The 21,472-nt window shown below is 40.7% G+C and overlaps 1 protein-coding gene across 1 annotated transcript in view; it reads right to left on the minus strand.

Moving 5' to 3' along the window:
* Positions 1–19,755: 19,755 nt before the first annotated feature.
* PPP2R2B (protein phosphatase 2 regulatory subunit Bbeta) overlaps positions 19,756–21,472 on the minus strand; it is a 278,982-nt gene continuing 277,265 nt past the window's right edge. Inside the window, 1 exon segment of the mRNA XM_032593136.1 lies at positions 19,756–20,430. Coding sequence (XP_032449027.1) covers positions 20,151–20,430 — 280 coding nt within the window. The 3' untranslated portion in view covers positions 19,756–20,150.

Below are 21,472 nucleotides of genomic sequence, written 5' to 3' on the forward strand. Positions count from 1 at the left end.
TCTGATGCATGCTCAACTTGGAAGACCATTGCTCTAGACAGTTCATAGGTACTTATAAAATTACTAGGGAGTTTTTTCTTTTTCCTTTTTTTTTAAACTTTATTTTGAGAGAGAGAGAGAGAGAGAGAGAGAGAGAGGAAGCAAGCATAAATTGGGGAGGAACCAAGAGAGAGAGCAGGAGAGAGAATCCCAAGCAGGCTCCGTGCTATCAGTGTAGAGCCAGGGTAGGGGCTTGATCCCAAGAACTGTGATATCATAACCTGAGCTGAAGTCAAGAGTCAGATGCTGAACTGACTGAGCCATCCAGGTGCCCTAGGAATTTTTTTTTCTTAACAAAAAAAATGGTATAATTTATTTGAGAAAAAGGGATGGATCAGAATCATTTTTCAGGGAGGTAGTAATGGTATTCATACCACGTGAGTTAAGAATTGGTGAAGTATGGAATATTGCTAGCAATAAGCTAATTAAATTTTAAATAAGAAAAGAAAGTGTCCAGGTTCTTGGCTCATTTGCATTCTAATTCATAAGGCCCTCTTTCTATGGATGTAAAGAAAATCAAATTAATTATGCCATTGTTGTTTTCCACTGTAGATTAAGGACATTACATTCATCAGTGACACTGTACATTTTGAAGTCTATTAATTATCACTTCCTAGGTTAGAGGAGAAACCTGTTCTTTTGCAGCCTTTGCTGACCTCATTCATGCAAACAGCATTTATTGAACCTTCTAAGAGAAAAGGTACTTGGTAAAGAAAAACGGAATGTAGAATATTTTCAAGTTTTTCTATAGGCAGTTTAAGTATATGGATTTAAAATGTAATGAAAAGGCATAAATGAAAACTCAGAAATGGAAATGGAGACCACACATCTAAAAATTTACAGCTCTTTGGCAAATTTCTTTATCACAACCATATACTAAGGGAACACTTAAAAGTTTGTCAGTACAACTCGAGATCACCCCTAAAATTCATGACCTGAAGCAGGGATCAAGGGGTTTCATTTCACATGCTGACTTTGATTGATGGATAGAGGCTGCTTATGTCCTGTTTGGTGAAGAAAACATGTCCGTCTTAATCATCCCAGGCTGCAGTAACAAAATAGCAGATTGGCTGACTTGAACAACAGGAATTTATTTCTCATAGTTCTGGAGACTGGAAGTCCAAGATCAATGTGCCAACAAGGTCAGTGTGTGTGGGCTCTCTCGTTGGTTTGCAGATGGCCACATGTCACTGTGTCCTCACATAACCTTTTCTTCGTGTGTGCAGGTAAATGGAAGATTTGATGTCTCTTCTTAAAAAAAGCATTAATCTCATCATGAGGGTCCCACACTCATGACTTAAGCTAACCTCAGTCACCTTCCAAAGGCTCCATTTTCCAAATAGCATCAGACTGAGGGAGTTAGGGCTTCAACATAGGAATTTTGGGGCAGTGGATATAATTCAGTCCATAAACATGTCTGAGGCTACTGTCTGGCTTAGTGAGAAAGTTGTGTTTAATTGATAATATCTGTAATGGTTGCAGAAATGACTGAGGTTACATCATGGGTGTTAGGTAATTATTACCCTTACCCTAATTTCACTTTTAGTCAAATGGAGTAACTTCATTTATAAGGCAGAAATCCAGCTCAAGCTGTCTGAAGCAAAACAATTTATTACCTCCTATAGTGAAGTAGCCTGGGTAAGGGCTTTGGGCCCATTTTGATCTTGTGCTGAAATGATACAAGGCTTGGTTTCTCTCTCGGCACCATTGACAATAATCAAGACGATAATGGTAGTAGCAACTAACACATACAGCACCTCAGTGTGCCAAGCTCTGTTTTAAGCACTTTAAATTTACAACTTCATGTAATCTTCATAATGAGTATATGAGGTAGGTGATACTGGTATGTCCATTTACAGATGAAGAAAGCAAGGCATGGATATATTAACTTGTTCAGGACACTGCAAGTAATAGAATCAAGATGTGAATCTGTGTGTTGTGGCTATAGCCCATGGTCTGAATCAGGGTCTGGCAAACCATGGCCTATGAGCCAAATCCTACCTCTATCCATTGTTGTAAATAAAGTTTTATGGAACACAGATGCATTCATTTATTATGAGTAGGGGTTTTTACACTAAAATGACAGAGTTGAGTAGTTACAAGAGACCGTACAGCCTGTAAAGCCTAAATTATTTAATACAGAAAGAGTTGGTCAACTTGAGCTCTAAATCACTCTGATCCATTGGATTCTACCGTTCTCAGGCTTCAAATGTTGGCAAGATGGCTGGAACCGCTCCTTTCTCTTATCCTTTTTTGGTTCATATTCATCAAGGAAGAGCCTATCCAATTCCTTGATGGCTCAAACAAAGCCTTAGAATTGAGCCTTGCTGATCCTGTTTGGCCTACTTTAGGTTCTCTGTGAACTGTGGCAGGTCCAATTGGAAACTGTTCTGAGGTCAGCCTTTTTCAAGGTCCATGGTCCGGTGTTGAGAGAGAGTGATCTACCATAAGAAACATCTAAATATCTTAAAAGAAGGAAGGTAGAATTCTGGGCTGGACACCAACTAGAGGCTGTTCTTTTGGGGAACTGTTAAGGAAAAGGTCACGGAAGATGGGAAAAAGAGGAAAAATTCTGAAAGAGAAGGAGAGAATTTGAGTGTACACCCATCTCCTAGATTGAGAACTAGCTTTTTTTTCATTATAGGTGCTGTGCCCTCTGTAACTTGCCTTTATTGTTACTTGCCTTGTACAGGGCTCTTGATTTGCAGTCATGTTTTTTTTTTTCTCCAAGATTAAAAATAATGAGATGTAATACACAGAAAATTGAATAGGTCAAATGTAGAACATCATGTAGAGTTATTATAAAGGGAAATAAATTGGTTTTGAGCTGGCTTCCCAGAAACCCTCTGAATGCCTACTCCTACTCCCACCCCCTTCTTTCTTGTAAATGTAACTATTAGCATTAATTTTACAGTAATCACTTCCTTGTTTTTCTCCATAGCTTCACCACCTAAGTAAGCATTTCAAACATTATAGTTTAGTTTTGCCTGTGTGTAAATTTTCTGTAATTGTAATCATGAAACAGTTATTCTTTTGTCTGTTTCTTAGTACTCAGTCTCCTATCTGTAAAATTCATCCATGGTTTTCTCAGTTGTAGTTGACAAATTTTTGTTAATAGTAGTCCATTTTTGTGAGATGAATGTATTCTTTTATTCTGTGGGTGGTCATTCGTGTTTTCTCATTTTAGCATTTACAGATAGTGTTGCTGTGAACTTGTCACTTAGTGCACGCATTTGTTGCATATAGGCTTAAAAGTGGAATAAGCTGCTGGGTCATAGGGTGTGAATATCTCTAGACAGTGCCACACTGTTTTTTGAAGTAATAGGTTTACAGTCTCACCAGGAGTATAGGAGCGTTCCAGTTGTGCCATATCTTTGCCAACACTTGTTAGTGTCAGTCCTAATTTCATTCATTTTTTTTTTGGCTATATGGTACTATTTACATTTCTCTTATGACTAAATAGAGCACATTTTATATGTTCATTGATTTTCTGGACGTCTTCTTTGCTGAAAAGAGTCTATTGCCCACTTTTCTACTGGGTTTCTGATTTTTATTTGTTTTGTTTATTCTTCTTAAATTTTATTTTTTTCTGGTGTTCTCAGTTATTTGACTTTATTTAATTTTTAAATAAAATTTGTTGTCAAATTGGCTTCCATAAACACCCAGTGCTCATCCCAACAAGTGCCCTGTCAGTACCCATCATCCACTTTGCCCTCTGTTTGTTTATTAGTTTCGTGTGTACAACAGTGATTGAACACTTCTATACATGACTCAATGATGTCACAGTAAGGATAGTGGTCATTTGTCACCATACAATGTTATTACAATATAACTAGTATATCGATATTATATATTATAGTATTATGTTATTGGTTTGTTATATTCTGTATTTTTCGTCTTCATGACTTACTTTATAACTAGAAGTTTGTACCTCTTAATCCCCTTTATCTATCGACCCCACCCACCTCCCCTCTGGCAACCACTAGTTTGTGTACTGTATTTAAGAGTCCATTTGATTTTTTTTGTTTGTTGATTCATTTGTTTTGTAGATTTCACATATAAGTGAAGTCATATGGTATCTGTCCTTGCTGTCTTCTTTCACTTAGCATGATACTCGCTAGGTCCATCCACGTTGTCACAGATAGCAGTATTTTAGATTTTATCCATTCCAATAGGGTGTATAGGTGTTTTATATGGTTGCTTCTCACATTCTAATTTGTATTATCTAATGACCTATGCATATTAGCTGTCAGTATATATTTTTGGTGAGGTATCTGTTGAGATATTTTTTCCTTTTTTAAAAACCAGTTTTTATATTGAAGTATAGCTGACACACACTATTGTATTCAGGTGTATGGTTTATAGTAGAGTGATTTGACGTCTTTTATGTTATGCTGTGCTCACCACAAGTGTAGCTCCCATCTGTCTCTGTACAATGCTATTACACTATGATTAATTAGATTCCCTTTGCTGGACCTTTCATCCTGTGACTTAGTTATCACACAACTGGAAGCCTGTACGACCAACTCCCTTCACCTATTTTGACAATCCCTCTTTCTGCCTCTGCTCTGTCAACTTTCACTTTGTTTTCTGTATTTACAAGTCTGTCTTTGCTTTTCTGCTTTTTATTGTTGGGTCATTTGTTTTGTTTTTTAGATCACACATAGAAGTGAAATATAGTGTTTGTTTCTCTGACTTATTTTACTTAGCACAATACCTTCTAGGTCCATCCATGTTACTGCAAATGGCAAGATATCATTCTTTTTATGGCCGAGTAATATTCCATTTGTGTGTGTGTGTGTGTGTGTGTGTGTGTGTGATGTTATACATAACCATACATCTGTATACACACCATATCATCTTTATCCATTCATGTGTTGATAAACACTTGGGTTGCTTCCATACCTTGACCATTGTAAATAATGCTGCATTGAAAATGAAAGTATATATATCTTTTTGAATTTATGTTTTCATTTCTTTGGATAAATACCCAGTAGTTACATTACTGGATCATATGATAATTATCTTTTTAATTTTTTTGTGGAACTCCAACACTATTTTCCACAGTGGCTGCACCAATTTATATTCCCAACAACCATGTGTGATGTTTCCTCTTTCTCTACATCCTCTCCAACTCTTATTATCCATTGTTCTTTTGATTCTAGCCATTCTGACAAATAAAAGGTGACACCTCACTGTGGTTTTGGTTTGAATTTACATGATGATTAGTGATGTTGAGTATCTTTTCATGTGTCTATTTGCTATCTGTACGTTTTATTTGGAAAGATTGTCTATTTAGGTTCTTGGCCAATTTTAAATGGAATTATTTGGGGGTATTATGAATTATTTTTGGTATTACATAGGTTCTTTGTGTTTTGCATGTTAATCCTTTATTGGATATATCATTTGCAAATATCATCTCCCATTCATTATGTTAGCTTTTTGTTGAGTATTTCCTTCATTGTGCAAAAGCCTTTTATTTTGGTGTAGTCTCAATAGTTTATTTTTGCTTTTGTTGCTCTTGTCTGAGGAGATATATCAGGTCTCATATTTAGGTCCTTAATCCATTTTGAGGTTTGTGTGTGTGTGCGCATGTGTGTGGGGAGGGGGGGCAGTTAGGAAAGTGGCACAGTTTCTTTCTTTGCTTGTAGCTGTCCAGTTTTCGCAGCACTATTTATTGAAGAGACTGTTTTTTCCCCCTTGTATGTTTTTGCCTCCTTTGTCTTAGATTAATTGACAATATATCCATGGGTTTGTTTCTGGACTTATTCTCTTCTTTTGATCTATATGTCTATTTTTTTAAAAAAAGCTTTTAAAAAAGTTTATTTTGAGAGAGAGGGAGAGAGAGAATTAGAGAAAGAATCTCAAGCACGCTCTGTACCATCAGTGCAGATGGTGGCTGAAACTCACATGGGGTTGAACGCAAGAATAGTGAGATCATGACCTGAGTTGCAATCAAGAGTCTGATGCTTAACTGACTGAGCCACCCAGGCACCCCTATATGTCTATTTTTGAGCCAGTACCATTTTGTTTTGATCAGTGCAGCTTTGTAGTATATCTTGAAATCTGGGGTGCTGATACCTGTTTTGCTCTTTCTAAAGATGGCTTTGGCTTTTGGCATCTTTTGTTGTTTCATACAAATTTTGGTATGAGTTCTAGTTCTATGAAAACTATTATTGGTATTTTAATCAGGATTGAGTTGAATCTGTAGATTGCTTTGGATAGTATGGATATTTTAACAATATCCATCCAATTCATGACCATGGTATATCTTTCCATTTGCTTGTGTTGTTTTTAATTTCTTTCACCAAAGTTTTTTAGGTTTTGGTGTATGTCTTTCACCTCCTTGATGACCTTTATTCCCAGTTATTTTATTCATTTTGGTGCAATTATAAAGGGAATTTATATTATTCCTGTTACTTCTTGATGAGGGTATAAAAATGCAACATATTTTTATATATTTTGTATCCTGCAACTTGATTAATTCATTCGTTACTTCTAATAGTTTTTTGTTAAGAGGTCTTTAGGGTTTCCTGTGTCAAGTGTCATGTCATCTGTGAATAGTGACTTTTTTATTTTTTGCTACCAACTTAGATGTCTTTTTATTTCTTTTATTTGTCTGATTGTTATGAGTAGGACTTGCATAAAAGTTGAATAAAAGTGATGAGATAGACACCTTTGGTTCCTGATCTTAGAGGAACAGCTCTCACTTTTTCAACATTGAGAATGATGTTAGCTGTGGGTTTGTCATAGATGGCCTTTATTATGTTGAATTATGTTTCCTCTAAACCCGGTTTGAGTTTTTATTATGAAATGTTGGATTTTGTGAAATTGTTTTTCTGCACCCATTGAGATGATCATATGATTCTTTCCTTTGTTTTGTTAATGTGATCTATCATGTTGGTTGAATACTGAACCATCCTTGCATCTCTGGAATACATACCACTCATTCATTGTGAATGATCCTTTTAATGTATTGTTGAATGTAGTTTGCTAATATTTTGTTGAGGGATTTTTGCATCTATGTTCATCTATCTTGATCATGCTTTCATGGGTCTTTTGTTTTCTCAGTTTCTATGCCTTTTATTTCCACTCTTTAATATTTCCTTCCTTCCACTAACTTTAGGCTTTGTTCTTCTTTTTTAGTTCCTTTGGGTATAAGCTTATATTGTTGATTTGAACTTTTTCTTATTTCTTTCTTTTAAGTTTATTTATTTAGAGAGAGATAAGACAATTGGGGAAAGGGCACAGAGAGAAGGAGGGAGAGAGAATCCAAAATAGGCTTTGCACTGTCAGCACAATGCCTGATGTGGGGCTTGAACTCAAGAACCATCATGTCATGATCTGAGCCAAAGTAGATGCCGAACCAACTGAGCCACCCAGACATGCTGAGCTTTTCCTTATTTCTTGAGGTAGGCCTGGATTGCTATAAATTTGTCTTTGAACTGCTTTTCCTCCATCGCAGAGATTATGGACTGTTGTGCTTTGATTTTCATTCTTCTTCATGAATTTTTTTTCACTTCCTCTTAAATTTTTCCAGTGACCAATTGGTTGTTGAGGAGCATGTTGTTTAGCTTTGTTTGTTGTTTATTTGTGTGTGTGTGTGTGTGTGTGTGTGTGTGTGTGTGAGGGCTTTTTTTCCAGGGGAGCCTATGATAGATTTGTAAATTTACACCATTGTGGTTGGAAAAGATGCATGATAGAATTTCATTCTTCTTAAATTTATTGACACTTATTTTGTAAATTGACATGTGATCTGTCCTATAGAATGTTCTATGTATGCTTGAAAAGAATGGGTATTCTGTTTTTTTTTTTTTTTTTTTATGAAATGTTCTGTTTGGCTCTATTAAGTCCATCTAGTCTAAAGTATTGTTCAGTGATGCTGTTTGCTTCTTGATTTTCTGCCTGAATTATCTATCCGTTGAAGTAAATGGAGGCATTAATTTCTGCAACTATTAGTGTATTACAGTCAGTTTCTCTCTGGGATGAGATAGTTTCTGCACTATTGGGATGGTCGGAGCTGAAGTGGGCATGGGCTGGGGTGATTCCAGGACTCTCCACATAAAGAGTGCCCCGTCTGGACAGCTGAAGCTGAAGTGGGTGCATGGTAGGGGTTCCCAGGGCTCTCCATATAGAGGTGCCTTGGGAGGATAGCTGAAGCTAAAGTGGGTATAAGCCAGGAGGTCCTGGGGCTCTTCACACAGAAAATACCCTGGCAGGCTGGCTGAACCCCAGGCAGGTAGGGGCCAGCATGTCTTGGGGTATTCCGGGCAGGGAGTGCTTTGTTGGGGTGAATGGAGCTGAAGCAGGCATGAGCCAAGAGGTCCAGGAGTGATCTGAGTCCAGGGTACCCTAGCAATTAGTCCAGAGCCAACGTGGTATGGGTCTAGAGTGTTCTGGAGGTGCTTTGCACCTGTGTCACCTTAATGAGATGGCTGGAGCTATAGTGAGTGCTGACCAGGGGTGTTCTGGTGTGTGTTGCACTGAGGCCACCTTAGTGGGAGGGCTTGGGCTGGTGTGGGCGAGGGGCCCCAGAGATGGCCAGTGATAGTGCCTCGAATCTGTTCCCATGTGTACTATTAAGGTGCACAGGGAACTTAGATTGGGTGCTTAAACCTGCCAGAGCTCCAGCAGCTCCTCCACAGGAGGAGTCTTCCCCTTTGGCAGACTCTAAGGCTTTTTCCTTTATATTCCAGATGCCCTCTTAAACTGAGGCTTTTATTCTATGCTCCAAGTCAGATGAATCTGCTCACACCCCTTAGTACTATCTTTCCCCATTGGAGTTTGTTGGGTGGGAGGTGAGGCCGCCTCCCTTGTTACCTTGGCTGAGACATACCCTCTTGTCATTCTGTGGTCTTTTGTTGTGCAGAAGCTGTTCAGTCAGTCCTCAGTTCCTCTTCAGGGAGAATTGCTCTATAAGTGGCTGCAAACTTGGTGTGTCCCTGGAGGAGGTGGATTCAGGGTCTTCCTATGTTGCCATTTTGGTTCAGAACCCTGTTGTTTTTTTTTTTTTTAATAGATTGATAGGAACTGTATTTTCTTTTTTTTATTTTAATATTTTATTTTTGAGAGAGAGAGAGAGACAGAGAGAGAGAGAGAGAGAGAGAGAGGTGGAGTGTGAGCAGGGGAGGGGCAGAGAGAGAGAGGGAGACACATAATCTGAAACAGGCTCCAGGCTTTGAGCTATTAGCACAGGCCGGATGCAGGGCTTGAACCCATGAACCATGAACCATATGAGATCATGACCTGAGCCAAGTTAGACGCTTACTTGACTGAGCCACACAGAAGCCTCGAAACTGTATTTTCCAGTGGGCAAATTTCTACTCCCTTATCTCTGAAACATGCCTACGGTTCTTGTGACTCTAATGCTTCCTTCTTTATTACTTGGGGTGTGCGCCCTCACCCCTGAGTGTGCTCCCCAGGATCCTCTCCACCGCTGGAAGAGTTTTGATCTGCACTCTCCCTGTGCCATTCCCTCCATAAAGGCCAGGACACGCTGATGACTAACGCTCTGTCATATCCAGTAATATCTAGGTCATAGTACTTTCTCTCTTTCTCTCTCTCTCTCTCTCTCTCTCTCTCTCTCTCTCTCTCTCTCTCCCTCCCTCCCTCCCTCCCTCCCTCCCTCCCTCCCTCTCTCCCTAACTGCCCTACTGGCTCCTCAAACTCATTATGTCCTGAAGCAGACCTCTTACCTTTCTCTTTTCCTCCCCCTGAACCCTAATCTCATTCCTTCACTATCTACCTCTTTTCATACTATTGCTTATCATCTTAGCTATTAACTGTTGGCTCTCGTGCCAGTCTCTGAGTTATACTGATAACACCACTTCAGTTTTTCCTACACCCCCAGTTGAGGCCCTCACTCTCTTTCCTGGACCACTTCAACAGCTTCCTAAGTAAGGCCCTTGCTTTAAATCTTGTCTACTTCACATGTGTCATTTGTACAGTTGCCAGAATGATCTTTGAAAATGCAATTCCATCTGTGTCAATTCTCTTCTTAAGAATCTTCCAGCAGTACTCCATTGACTGCTGAGTGACACCTAAATCCTCTAAATGGCCCTCTGCAGTCTTGGCCCTGCTCTTTCCCCAGCACTTGGCCAATCCTAGCCAAAAGCCTTTCAGCAAAATCAAACTACTAGTGGAGCTCGGAGGTGGGTGGGGCTTCTCAACATGGACCTTTGCTCATGTTTGTGCTTATCTGGCTACCCCCATCTGGCTTCCCTTAGGATTGAACTTCATTTCATCCATTCCAGAAGATGAGATGCTCAAACTCTTTACACCTATAATAAACTACACCTATCTCTGCCATTGTACTAACCATGTTCTATTGCAATTACCTGTTGGAATTACATTTTTTATTAGACTCTTCTCCTTGGGGTTATGATATCTTGTTTATCTGTGTAGCTTAATTACTGAGACATAATCAAATACAAACAATGGTTTGGTCAAATACCTATAGGAAGGCAAATGATATAGCATTTTATTTTGTGGGTAGATAATTAATGTAGTGAATAAATGTAATGGCCTATCTGTGTGAATCTGTGCCATTGTGGACACTAGTGAGACTTGGCGTGGGACACTTCTCCCAGCACCTGCAGAACTGTGGTACCACAGACAGAAATGTTGAAAGCTCTTTGAGTATGAATTAAAACTTGTTATTCAGACCTTCCACCTACACTTGAGTAGACACATGAGTTTTAGGTACACGAGGGGGAAAAAAACCACAACAAAATAAGGCTGATCTTGCAGATTCAGAAGACCTTGTTTTAGTCTTGATCTTGGAGTAACTTTCTGTGCAAATGTGGGCAGATAAAAACACTTCCCTGATCATGCAAGAGCCTGAGAAAATTGAAATGTCACCACAAACTATAATAGTCAATTGTTACTCATCACTGGGATAGTTGTTCCATCCAAAATGTTGTTGTGACTAAGCAACATAACAAGCAGGTGAGAAAGGATGTCATTACACTTTAACCTGGAGCCATATAATTTTATTATCCACCAAGGCAGCAGAGTTTTAATGTGTAAATGAATCCCCAGTTCGGATATAAAATACAGTAAAAAAAAAATTTACAACCTTTGTTTCCAGGTTGTGTTCTTAGGCAGCTGGGAAGCACCCACCATTCTGACAGGCAGAATCATGAATTCAGAGATGATTCCCTGAGAGAGAAGGATCTGTTAGTGGGGTATTGAGGCTATGCGTGTGTGTGCATGTGTGCATGCATGTGTGCGTGATAGGTTAAGAAGAATCCATCATTTGTTTAATGTGGGAGAAGAGGGAAAAATGTAATTGCCATTCTTGCAAGATTCAACCGTATGGCCCTCTGGGGCCATCATTGGAGACTGATGGGAGTTAGTTAACCGTGCTTGTGCTGGTCAAAGTGAAGAGCTGTTTTGAGCCACATTTTATTCGTGAAATGGCACATTCTTTTTGTACTTTGGAAGACATCAGTTTTGAACTGAGCTTTCTTTTCCATGATGAACGCTTAGAATTTCTATGACATTTGTCAGATCTTCAATGAATATACCCATCTTTGAGCGTCAGCTGATTCCTTCATCAACAAGCATGTCAGATGTAACTAATTAACCTTTCTGCCTTTCCAAAAAGGAATGAAAAGTAAGCAATATCCCTCATCTTGTCAGGAAATAAAGGGCTGAAAAATGGAGGCTGCCATTGAATAAATGTCCCACAGAATGAAGAAAAACAACCCTGGTGTCCTAGCCCTGGTGTTCTTCCTGTTAAGAGTTCCATCATAGGCTAAGGAACCATGCTGCAGGGTACTGAGCAGTACTGCTTTGTGGCTGCCTTGTAACACGACCCACCCCACTTTCTCTCCTGCAGAGAAATAGGTGCTGTTTAACATGCATTTGTTTGCTGCTGTCTTTGATAAATTCAGGCTGACTGTTCATAAGGCACCTGCACTTGCAATTGGAAACCACTAACCTAGATGAAATATGACTTTCAATTATGCCACAGTCAAAGAAGCTGAAATAAGAAAGTCAAAGTTGGGGGGGGGAGTCAAGTATCTTTTTTTTTATTAGAGTGACTTGGACATGGAGAATAAATTCCAGAATTCATACCTCACACATTCCCCACCAATCCGACTATTCACCCACCTCTAATTTGTTGTTGTGCCTCTCCACTGCCCACAGAGTCTACCCTTCTAGATTGTGGACACCAAGGCAAATGAAAATGCCAATCTTCTAGCATCCTTGTCTTGCTGTATTAGGTGTGGGTTTAGCTCTGAGTGATTTCTTTGGGGAACTGCTTGCCTTTCCAAAGAACATCCACGGGAAGGTTTGCCTCACCTCTTGTTTCAAAGTGGAAGGGTTGAAAATAATAGCTCTTGTCACTTCCCTTTGCCTTGTTATGGGGAATATTTAGTGCTAGAGCTGGGATGTGGGGGTAATATCTTGGATGTGATAATGTTGCTCCTTGCATCAGTGAACATGGTATTGATTGTAAGCTGTCAACCTTTCTGCATGCTCTGCAGGGTCCCAGAAGGCTGGCTACTGTTGGGAGGTAATGCATCAGGCAGGGACACATGTGTTCTATTAACTAAGGTTGCAATCTAACCTTGGTGGCTTGCTCTTAAAGCATCTTGGCTCACTAGTTCTCAATTTTCTTTTTTTACTTCTTGACTCCTCTGAGCAGTCCTGTGATGCCATATACCAAGGTCCCCTTGACTCAAACTCCCAGTGGCAAACTGCTCATCTTGTAAGCTTTCTGGGGACAGAGGCTGTGTCTGTCTTCTTCACTCATTTATTTCTTCATTCATTCAACAAATATTTATTGAGCACCTACTAGGAGCCAGAGACTTCTCTATGCTCTGGGGATACAAAAGTGGACTAAACAATGCCTTGGGAACTTAGGGTGGTCAAGAAAGGAACACTTGAGTTGAATTTATTAAAATATTCCCTGTGCCTGGACATGAATATTTGCTAAGCTATGGAAACCATAATTCCCCAATTGAGTCATTTACAGCATACCTATTGGAGAATTTCTGATGTGTAAACTCATTAATGATCATTATTACCTCGTATATCCTGCATGGCTGTTCTCCACCTTATGTCTCCTTATTTCTCTTGGTCCACCCTCCCGTTTTTCCTAGTCCAGCATACCAGAATATTCTAAGTTCCATGCCATGTACTTTTTTTTTAACCTTTGCATATACTATCTTGACACCTGGACCACTCTTTTCCTTTCTCTTCCCCTGGATAATTCATTCCCTATTTATCTTTCAAGGTTTGCTTTAGGAGTCCCCTCCTTTCAGTAGCTTCTGGACTAGGTGAACTGGTGTTACTTGGCATTCTTCTGGGGCCCTGAGATACTCATGAGACCTATTTTATAGTCCTAAAAGAACAACAGCAAGAAACATGCATGGAGTACTTATTGTTGGTCAGGAACCATTCTAAAATGTTTTAAATCATTCAGTCTTCATAGCAATTTTATGAGATAGGTGCCATTTTGTCCTTATTTTATCAATAAGGAAATTGAGACCTAGAGGGGTTAAGTAATTGACCAAGGGTCATTCAGCTTATTAAGTGGTGGGAACTCTTTGAATCCAGGCAGGCACCCTGGGCTCTTAACCACGACATTGTACTGTTAATACATTTGCCTGTATCCCACATGACACTGTAAGCCCTTTGAGGACAGGGAGTATTAATATTGCTTCCCCAGACCACCTTGCAGATGGTCTGAGCAGATAGTATGTGATCAATCATTGAGTGTTCATTGAATGAATAAATGAATGCATGAACATGACTCAAACTGAGCACCTATTTAGAATGCTAAAACAGTGCCTTACCTTTTACCAATGAAGCAGCCTCCTCCCATCACTTCTGTGCCAGCCTTCCTGGGTTCTCTTTGACCCACATAAGAATTTACTACTCTGGCTGGGGTGGGGGGCAGTATATCACTAGCCAATCAGAGCAAGAACTCCAGTACTTGTGGTTGGTCCCACTTCCCTGTGGTCTCTAGGTTTCTGTGCAAGGCTGAGTTTGGGAGAAGTGCTGTCTCCTCTCTAATTCAAACCAAATGCAGCAACCTAAATGACAGGGGTCGCAACAAAGAGTTATGAGTTGGGAGGAAAGGAGCTGTCCATCAAAAAGACCAAGGTTGGCTTTTCAGGGAATTAGGGATAGGGAGTGGATTGGGAATGTGGCAGTTATTATGCCCGTTTCTTTCCTGGCAGTGATCATTGTTGTGACAACGTCTAAGGCAGGAATCAGCAGAAATGGCAGATCACCTTGTTTGGCCACCAGCAGTTTAACCAATGGTGCGTGGAAGGTCTAAATTGGAGGATAGTTAAACAGTAATAATAAGGTCAGGGTTAGGGGTTAGAGATCTCTGTGAGCCACTTGACTTTACACTCTGTTTTAGTGACAGACCAAATTTGTATTCCTTGTCAGCTGTCAGGCAATATTTGTTTGCAGAGAGATGGTCTGTTTGAATCCTCACTAGTGGAAAAAGAAAAAGACAAAGTAGCTATGCATTACTCACTACAGTGATGGAAGTACAGGATCCGGGACAGGACAGATCTCGATGAAACTTGTGTCTGTGTAACACTAACTGTGTCATTGAACCTTTTTTAGTATGCTTCTCAACTGTAAAAAGGGAGTAACATGTTGATCCATCAGGTGATTGTAATGATTTTAAAAAGTGCCTATACTGTGCTTGTGATATAATAAGTGCCCATTAATAGTAACTTCCTTTTATTCTTGCCATCCATTTTGCATTTAAACACAGTCTTTGGATATGGGGGCTTAATAAATACTTGTTACTGGAGTGCCTGGGTGGCTCAGTTGGTCTAGCACCTGACTCTTGATTTTGGCTCCTGTCATGATCCCAGGGTTGTGGGATCGAGCCCCGCATTGGGCTCTATGCTGAGTGTGGAGACCACTTGGGATTCTCATTGTCTCTCCCCCTCTCCCTCTCTCAATAAGAAAACATTCTTGTTACTGAATGAAAGAAAGAAGGGCTAGGCTAGTTCTGGCAAATGGAAAATGTGTTTCTGACAGAATGAAAGAAACCTCAACTTCATGCTCCCGTGCCATATCCATTCTCACATATGTTGTTCTCCCTACTGGAAATGCCATATCGTGTTTTGAATGTTGACTGAACCACTTTAATACTCTACTTAGAGGTCATGTAGTCTGAAAGGTTTTTTTCGTATCCATCCTCATTAACTATTTCCTTATTAATTATTAATTAATTACATGCTGCTCCTATATGGCTGTCATCTCCTGGAGGGTGGGGACGAGTGGCTTTATCTCTGTGACTCCAGCCCCTTGTTGGGGCCTGGCTGCATGATACATGCCAGGCACTCACTTTATGATTAATATTGATGAACTTATGGGTCGATATGGGACTTGTTTGCTAATCAGTAACTTCCAACTGTATATATAATGTGAGATGAGATAGAGGATAAGAATGCTGACCAAAATGTCTGGTTCTGTCACTTGTGAACTATGTAAACTTAGTGAAGTTACACAATCTGCCTCCATTTCCTTATCTGTAAAATGGAAACCATAATAGTACCAGCATCTAGAGTTTCAGGCATAAATGAATTAATAGATGTGAAATTTTTGAACACAACCTGGCCCGTAATAAGAAGGGCTCATTAAATGTTAGCTACTATCATGTATTAAACAGTATTTCAAGAATGCTTTCTTTAGAGTGAGATATCTTGAGTTGGAGTCCTGGTTCTGTCTCTTACTGGCTATATGCCCGTGGCTACGTTGACAACTTGAGTCTATTTCCTCATTTCCAAAACGAACATAATACTGGCATTAATCTCAGGGGCTTAAAGAAGGGAGATAATGAGAAATTACAAGTATGTCTTCATAGTGAGAATTGTTGCTGTTATGATTTTTATGGTGCTTTAAACTTACCAAGCAATTATAAGTAAATAAATTTCTTGTGCTTCTCACAGTAATTCTGTGAGCGAGGACAGATTGTTTTGTGACTATTTCACAGGTGACGACGTGACTGATGCACATGTTAAGTGACTTCTAGAAGTTTCTTAATTACTTTGCAGTGGAGCCAGGGGTGGGATCCACATTTCCTATTTCCCAGTTCCACATTCTTTCTATGACAGGCTAGTCATTCCAAGGGAAAGCAGTTCCTGAGGCTTGACTTAGAAATAGGGGAGGAAGGGATGGGTTAAGCTCTGACAGATACCTAGTGATTCAGGGGCCAGTGTGAATGTTTCCTAGGGGTGAAGTGGTGATTGCAGTATCTTTGGGTGTACTGTTTAAAACACACTGCCTTGGGGTGCCTGAGTGGCTCAGTCGGTTTAAGTGTATGACTCTTGATTCCAACTCAGATCACAATCTCACAATTTGTGAGTTTGAGCCCTGTGTCGGGCTCTGTGCTGAGTGTGGAGCCTGCTTGGGATTCTCTCTCTCTCTCTCTCTCTCTCTCTCTCTCTCTCTCTGCCCCTCCCCAACTTGTGTGCTTGCTCTCTCTCAAAATAAATAAAAAACATTAAAAAAAAACCCCACACCTGCCTCATCTACACATGTCCGTAATAGAGTCAGATTAGGAAGAGGGCTCACTCAGGATGTGCACTATAGTGTCACCCCCAAAGCTTTGCTATTAGGCTTACTAGGGCTCTCTTGAGCCCTGCAGGCAGTCAGCAGAGTGAATAGACAAGCATGAATCTGTAGGGGTGGGAGAATAGGTAGGAGGGGAGCCTTAGCCAGTTGGTTTGAAGGAAGGGAAATTGTGGTCTCCCCTTTGTCAGTGATTGACCATTTTAGGGTCAACTTTCAGGATAATGGGTCCTGAAGTGTTGAAAAGAAATACATTGGAGATGGATGACTTACTTCATTGGGTATGGAGCTAAAAGAATTTTAGCTTCATCCTGGTTCCAACTGACTGCCTTTCATATGCTGGTTGTGTTAACAGGTGTTGCTATGGTTAATTATGAGATCACTGAGAAGTTTAAAGATGCTTTACCGACAGGCCCTCCCCCCCCCACACACAGCTGTCCAATAGAGTGAAGACAGGAGCCAGACTTTAAGGATTTAAGAAGCAAATGGGTTCTTACTGCCCACTCACCTGTGTGCACCCCACTACTTGATGCTCATTTACATGTTTCTTCTTTGTTACTTCAAAATCCTCTTCTACCTCCAGATAAGACAGCATGGATCTCTATCCAAGTGCAGCTTTTTAAATGTCAGGAACTCTGTTTTATTTGGATCATTTCAATAAAGCCTTGGGAAGCTCTGACTCCCTCTCCTCCTGTCAGCTGCCATCCTTCAGTGCAAAGTGATGGCTCATACCAAGCAGCAGCCGTTGCACTATTAGGCAGGGCAGGGCTCTTAGAACCCAACACACTGTTGACAGTGTGGCAAGTCAGCTTTCAGGTAGCTTTTAGTGTCAGCTGGAACAGGGATTGATTGGGTGGATGTTGAAGATCCCCAGCATGGGGGCAGAAGGAAATTGGGATTGTAAAATACCTAGTTCAGTACCTGGCACAGAGCACGTCATTGCTGATACATGGTGGTGGTGATTGCTGCCTGAGGTCTAGTCTCTAGCACCTTCCTCTCCTGTTCCAGTCCAGGAATCTTGTATGTTTTTTTCCTGATGCTTTTTTATTCGAGTGGCTTCTCTGTGCTCTTAACTCTGAGATCTCTGGCAAATCCCTCCCACTCTCTGGATCTATGTGCCAAGGGTGTAGGACTAAGCATGGGAGATTTTATGAAGATCCACAGATAGCCTGCAGGAGGCCTGTGAATCCCTCAAAACCATGACCAAAGCTGTCATGGGTTGTGGGAAGCACTGGTGACTGTAGTTAGTGAAGAAGCATTGTCCATCGGGACTCTCTGATGCCTCCGAATGAATATTCTCTGATAGCAGTTACTACGTGTCCTAAAGTTGGAACATGTTCTTCATGGTTCACAAGATGATTGTAGGTGGTACTTGGGTACATTTATATTACTTGGTATGTGATTATTTTAATGTCTAAAAAACACTAAAATGGATATTTCATCATTATTTCTTTGGAGGAGACTAAGTGTTACTTTTAAAAAAGGTGACTTAAATGAGCAATAGCAGAGAGGTTGGTTGATGCCTAAGTTTGAGCAACAGTGATCTCTCACAAGCCCTACCTGGTACAAAGAGGAGATGAGTCTCAGAGGAGCAGAGAGAAGGCCATAAGGAAGCTGATAGTAAACTTTGGAGAATAACTCATTGTTCCTTCTATCTATCCTGATAAGACAATTCTCTATCAGCTGGAGAAGTTTCTGATCCTCTCTAAAGTCTCCTCCAAGAACACTGTCCCAGCCAGGCCAGGAATCCTGCCCAGAGAGTTTCCACCTGGGCCACTTTATGGACAATGCCTGAAGAGAGGCTTTCATTGAGGGAAGAGGAGAAACACTGAGGAAAAAAGTCACATCTTTTATCCACATGATCCTTCAATTTTGAGAAGTACTTCTCATATTTTAATGTTTCTGAAATTGGGATGCATCTTACAAAGTGGTGTTCTCTTAAGTTCTAGATAGCTATTACCTTGCCAAAAAGCTGTTATTAAATGGATAGTAGCTTAGAATGGAAATAGGATTCCTATTTTTTTCCTGCCTCCCAAGCAACGTAAACTTGGAGTTGGGACTTGTAATAAAAGAGACTTTCTCTTTAAAATAAAAATGCTCATTTCAAGCCATTTGTTAACTCACAAAATGGAAGATTAGTGATTAAGAAGGGGAATGAGTCAGCAAGACAGGTATGGAGATACTAAGCTCAGACCCAGCTTTCTGGGAACCTCCCACCTCCTCCTTCAAATTTATAAATCCTATGAATTCATTTAGTTTTCCCAGAGTTGTGCCCTGCAGAACCTTCTGGAACTTAAAAGAAGTCTGAATGGTAAACATGGAGGGGGAAGGATGAACCAGACTGCATAGGTTCAAGCAGACTTCACTGTACTGTGGAAGATTCTTGACTCTCCCATATTCCATTTTTGTAGGAAGAGAGCCCTTTGGTGCATTTTTCTAAATGGTGAGCTTGAGGTGGATTAGAAATACTTGATTAGACTTCACAAATCAGCATTTTTTACGGGCCATTTTTGTTCTAGCTGCGGTGGAGATGGATGGATTGTGACTCTTGGTCACCAAACCCAGGAAGAGGGAGGGGGTTGGGTAGCAGACACACCCAAAAGGAACAGACCAGCCTTTCTCCAGGAGCCAGGGGTGGTGCTGCTGCATCATTTAGAATGCCAGATAATAAACAACCAGACCTTGGCCTTTAGAAGTCAATGGAATAAATAAACTGGAAAAGGTTGAAGAGAAAAAGCCAACCAACATGTAAGTAGAGGATTATATGGAGCCATTTAAAATTACAAAAAGCAGGCATAACAAGGCAGCAGATGGAATCTGGCCCCACATGGCCTTGCCAAGCTAACTCTGAGAAGCACTGTGTGGAAAGTGTTCTCTTTATGTCCCCTGAAGCATTCATGGGGTTTCCTAGCCAAATTCTCAGGCTGTTTCTATGGCGCTTACAAAGAAAAAGAGTATAGCAGTGGTGATGTGTCCCCTCCCTTCTCATTCTGGGTCCTCTTCGCGGCCTCATGAAATAAATCTCTGGTTCAAATGAGACTGTTAATAAAAAGTGCTGTGGGGGCAGGGGATGCTGACTGCTTGTGATTTTTCACACACAAAAAAGAAGAATGTCTCTAAGAGTAAACGGTGTTTATTTTTTTGTTGATTTTTTTTCAATCAAATGGAATTGCTTAATTAAAAAAAAACTTATCTCTTTTCTCTTTAAATACTACAGACAACCTCATTTTATCTCAGCAGACACCTAGGAACAAAACACTGGACCCACCAGAGAAAACCGGGCAATAAAAGCATCAGAAATTCAAGTCAACTATGGAGAATTAGTGTTAGCTGGCAGCTCTCAATTCTAAACAAAGTGTCTCAACCTATTGGGTTTGACAAAAGTCTCTTAGAACTGGGGATCTGGGAAAGTTGGACTCTTTTTAATTCTATTCCAATTGTTTTCTGCATAGGGAAATTAATGTCAATGCATCAAATGAAGACCAAAAGAAACATTTAAAAACATGTTTGACTAGTATTCAGTATGTGAGATTATTAAGTAATAACTTGTCCTCCTAGTTAACCTTGTCCTGGAATATATATAGGTTATTTGTAGCCGCCACTGCTATAATATTTTCTGAAGGATGCCAAGCTGTATGCAAGATCTTTTTGCTAAAGTCCAGACTGTCAACGCTGATCTCGTCTTTTCTTCGCTTGCCCCCCACGCACACTTTTCGCGGTTTTAGAATAGCCCGGGGTTTGCTGTTTTCCCTCGAGGCCTCAAGGGTGACATCACGCTTGGTGTTTCTGTCGAACATCCTGAAGAAGTTGTTGTAGGAGCCTGTCATGATGACGCTGCAATGTAGAGAGGAAATAGGGAGTGACTGAGTGCTGTGGAGAAAGGCAGTAACCTATCCCCATTGTGTCTTTCTGGAGTTAATGGTGTTACATCATGGGCAGCTACACCCTAAGTTTTATGAAAAGCCAAAAACCCAAACAGGCTCAACAATGTGACTGTGGTCTAAGTCCTGAATCACTAAAAGCAACAAGCTCTTTGATGGATTGGCAAATGGAGGGCGGTGATAATCCTCCTTGGTAATTCTGTTGGATAGATCCCTTATCTGGGTCTGTAAATGAGTCCGGTGGTTTTAATCATACCAGCCCTACCTCCCTCAGCATTGTGAGGCTGGAGCGAGGTTGCAACAGGAGGAACACTTTGGAAACTTTGTAGTAGTGGGGCCTCCATGTTGCCCAAGCTCCAAGGCTGTCCCCAGTCAGTCGGCATGGTGGGAGAAACCCCGAGCGTATAGCGCACTGACCCGTGTGCGTCCTCCCTCTGCTGAGAGCCAGCTCTCGATTTAGCCTTGCCACAAAAGTTACCTAAAAAGTGGATGTCATCATGGTTTCCCTCAGGAAGAGAGTAAACAAATTCAAATTTTAAAAGAACTTGGGAGGGGAAAGAAGCCTTGCCAGTGGATTCACAGATGGCTTCCATGTTTTTATAGGACCTCTCCATCCTCAGGCATATTGACGATTTACTGAGAGCAGTGACTGCCAAAGCCTTCCAGATGCAAGGGACTGAGTCTTTACTGGTGACAGGTGAGAGGGGGATAATGTTGCCTCAGTAACATCCCACAGGGGCTGCCCCTGGACAGGCTGGCTTGGCCTCATTTCTGGGTGAAGCCCTGATGGTCTGGTTAGACTGGGAGAGGATATACCTCATCAGTGTTCACATGGCATGAGGGCATAGACAGGGGAGGGGGAAGCTGAGAGCATGGGGCCACAGCCAGGGGAAATAGGTTTTTACGAACTGGATCAGCTGTGTCAGGCAAATCGATCAATGGCTAGATTTGGTTACTCTGGCCCAGGGAATGGATGTTGTGAAATGTGTTGGTCT

The sequence above is a fragment of the Lynx canadensis genome, chromosome A1 (genome assembly GCF_007474595.2).
Source record: "Lynx canadensis isolate LIC74 chromosome A1, mLynCan4.pri.v2, whole genome shotgun sequence".
NCBI classification, from domain to species: Eukaryota; Metazoa; Chordata; class Mammalia; order Carnivora; family Felidae; genus Lynx; species Lynx canadensis.